This window comes from Crocodylus porosus, unplaced genomic scaffold, assembly GCF_001723895.1.
Source record: "Crocodylus porosus isolate Cpor-Errol unplaced genomic scaffold, CroPor_comp1, whole genome shotgun sequence".
NCBI lineage: Eukaryota > Metazoa > Chordata > Crocodylia > Crocodylidae > Crocodylus > Crocodylus porosus.
In genome coordinates this window covers 2,261,657-2,264,400 of record NW_017728943.1, presented here as the reverse complement: position 1 = coordinate 2,264,400, position 2,744 = coordinate 2,261,657, and the positions used below count along the sequence as shown (strand labels likewise).

Sequence of the window (2,744 nt, the reverse complement as noted above, 5' to 3'; positions counted from 1 at the left end):
ACACACACACACACATATAAATAATATATATGTATATATACATATATAAATACACACACACACGGGCGTATGCGTGGCGTTAATAACACCAAGGTCTCATGTTCGGTCCCCGGTGGACTAGATGGTCGCCTGAGGTCCCTTCCAGCCTTACTTTTCTATGATACTATGATATACACACACACATAGATATACATGCACACATATATTTATATGTTATTATCTCAGTATTAATTATATTAATGTACGCATCGGATTAATTGGACCAATATAATTATCTAGAGCACGCTCTATGTCAAAAAGCCCCGGAGAGGCAGCAGGGGCTGCGGGCAGCCCCGCTCGCAGGGAGCAGTTGTCTCTGCTTCCGCGCAATTCAGGAGTCTCAAGTGGTGCCGTTGTCCCCCGGCCCGCAGGCCCGACCGGGAGCCGCGGGACACGGCAGCGGGCTGCGGAGCCCTGCAAAGAATTAGCACGGCCGCTCTAATTGGATTTGAACATTTGCAGGCGGCGGAGCCGGGCCGAGCAAAGCAGGCGCTGCGGATGAACGGGAGCCCCGGGAGGGAGGACTCGTTCCCGCCGGGGTGTGCGCGCTGCACCCCGGGGCGCTCCGCAGGCGCGGGCCGGGTGCCGCGGGAGCCCGAGCCTGACAGCCGCGTGCCGCACCCCCGGAGCCCGCACCAGCTGGAGGCGGCGGGGCCGGAGCAGGGTCCCCCAGGGCGCGCGGGCTCTCTGCTGCGACGCGGGCCGGGCTTTCGTTGCAAGCAGCTAGCGCCGTGTTTTATTTTTCCGGGGGCCAAAATTGCAGTGATTTTAATGAGGATTTTTTTGTTGTATAACAAGGAGGGAGAGGGGGAAAGGGGAGGACGGCGAGAGCGATCGAGCGTTTTTCCCTCTATGAAAAAAGGACTGGTTCCGAGCTAGGTTTCGTTGCGGGCTGCTTTCTCGTGCAAGCGCTACCTGGGGAGGAAGGAGGAGGAGGAGGACAGCGGGAGCAAGCCGGCAGGCCCGGCGCCCCGGCAGCTGCCTGTTAGTGGTGGCAACTCTATTAAGTCCTCGGCGGAGCGTGTTCCCCGTAATTAAGATGTTGGCATTTGCAGCGCTGCAGTGTGTAATTAGCCGGTGAATCCACATCCCCGCCCTGGCACGGAAACCCCAGCGGGTCCGGACACCCGAGCCCGGGCATCGCAGGGGCCTGGACAGGTCATGCCCACTGGCCCACCTGCAGTCTCCCCCCACGGGCACCCCGGCGGGTGGCAGGGCACCCTCCGAGGCCGCCGGGGGGCTGGCAACGACGGGGAGGCACGGGCGCTTTGCAAGCCGCGACGTGCCAAGGAGCAGCGGGGCCCGAGCGCCTTGGATGGCAGAGCTAGGCCTGGTCCGGGTACGTGCCCCGTGCCAGCCTGACCCTGCGGGACTTTACAGCTGGATCGCCCTCCCCTCCACCGCAAGTCAACCTCAGGAGGGGTCTCACCCCTTTGGGGTGCAGCCCTCGCCCGTTTCCAACCAGCGGCCCCCTCGGTCTAGTGCCAACAAGGGGATGACCCCCCGCAGCAGCGGGGGTGGGGGAACACCTCCTTCCAGGACATCCCCCCCCTGCTCCGCACCTGGATATTTGTACCTATTGATACAGAGGCCGTGGGCTCGGCTGCAGATCGCGAATCAAATCATAGGAACAAACCCGCGATGTTTCGCGTTAAAGTTGCATGTGTTTCCAATCTGGCTAGGAGACTTTTTCGGCTCTTTTAGCTTGTGCGTCTTTTAATTTATTTTTTTCCCCCTTCTTTCAGAAAAAAAGTCAGCGCGGCCCAAAGTAAACAATACCCCCCAAAAATAAAATAAAACAGGATCCTGCGACTCCAGAGTCTCAGGACACACGCCGAGACCTTTGCTAGGCGGGCCACTGGCGGCACGGCAGAGATGCGCTGGAAAAGGCAATTTGAAGGGGGGGGGATGTTTGTCGTTCTCCAGAGTTGGCCTTTTTTGCATTGCAAATGCACCCAGCGAGGAGTGAGCGATTAACAATCATGTCTGTAGGGATGGAAAGCCAAAATAAGGCCGTTTCCTATTAAAGGAATTCCAAGGCGCCGGGTTATTATTATTGTTATTAGTGTTGTTATTGGGGGCGGGGGGAACATCTGGCTTGTGTCAGAATTCGTATTTTGTATTTAAGCGCTGCCTTTCCGGGGGGTTGGAAATAACGGACTTTTTTTTCGCTTTGAAAGGCCTTGGCCAGGGGAAGCCCCGGTGGATGCACGCCGCCCTCCCCCCTTGAATGGTCCGCAGGGGCTCGTGCGACAACCAGGCGGCTCCCAGCCCCGATCCCCCGGCAGCGGCGCGGACCAGGCTTACCTGCGTCTGCCAGCCGGCCGCCGTGGCCCAGGGGGCTGGCGTGCTGCTGCCCGCCGGGGTGCTGGTAGGGCAGGTAGGGGCTGCCGTGGTGCGGGTGGTGGTGGGCGCTGCCCGGCGCGCCGGGGTAGGGGTACGCCACGGCTCGTCCGTAGGAGGCGAAGGGCCCCGGCTCGTGCTGGGGGTGCCCGGCTTGGAGGGGGTAGTGGCCGGGGGCCAGGCCGGGGGAGTGCTGCGGCTGCTGGTGCTGGTGGTGGGGAGACGGCGGGTGCCCAAACTCCAGGAAGGCGGACTTGGAGGGCCCCGGCCCCAGCAGGCTCTCAGCCATGGAGCTCATAGTCATCATGGAGCGCGGGGGCATGCGGCGCGGGGCGCGGGGCGAGCGGGCTCAGCGGCGGCCG

The 2,744-nt window shown here is 61.0% G+C and overlaps 1 protein-coding gene across 1 annotated transcript in view; it reads right to left on the bottom strand.

Annotated features, from left to right (window-relative positions):
* Positions 1-2,738, bottom strand: part of DLX4 (distal-less homeobox 4) — a 5,713-nt gene extending 2,975 nt beyond the window's left edge. Inside the window, exon 1 of the mRNA XM_019548427.1 lies at positions 2,347-2,738. Within this exon, the coding sequence (XP_019403972.1) occupies positions 2,347-2,704 (358 nt within the window). The 5' untranslated portion in view covers positions 2,705-2,738. The remainder of the gene's footprint in view (positions 1-2,346) is intronic.
* Positions 2,739-2,744: the final 6 nt, after the last annotated feature.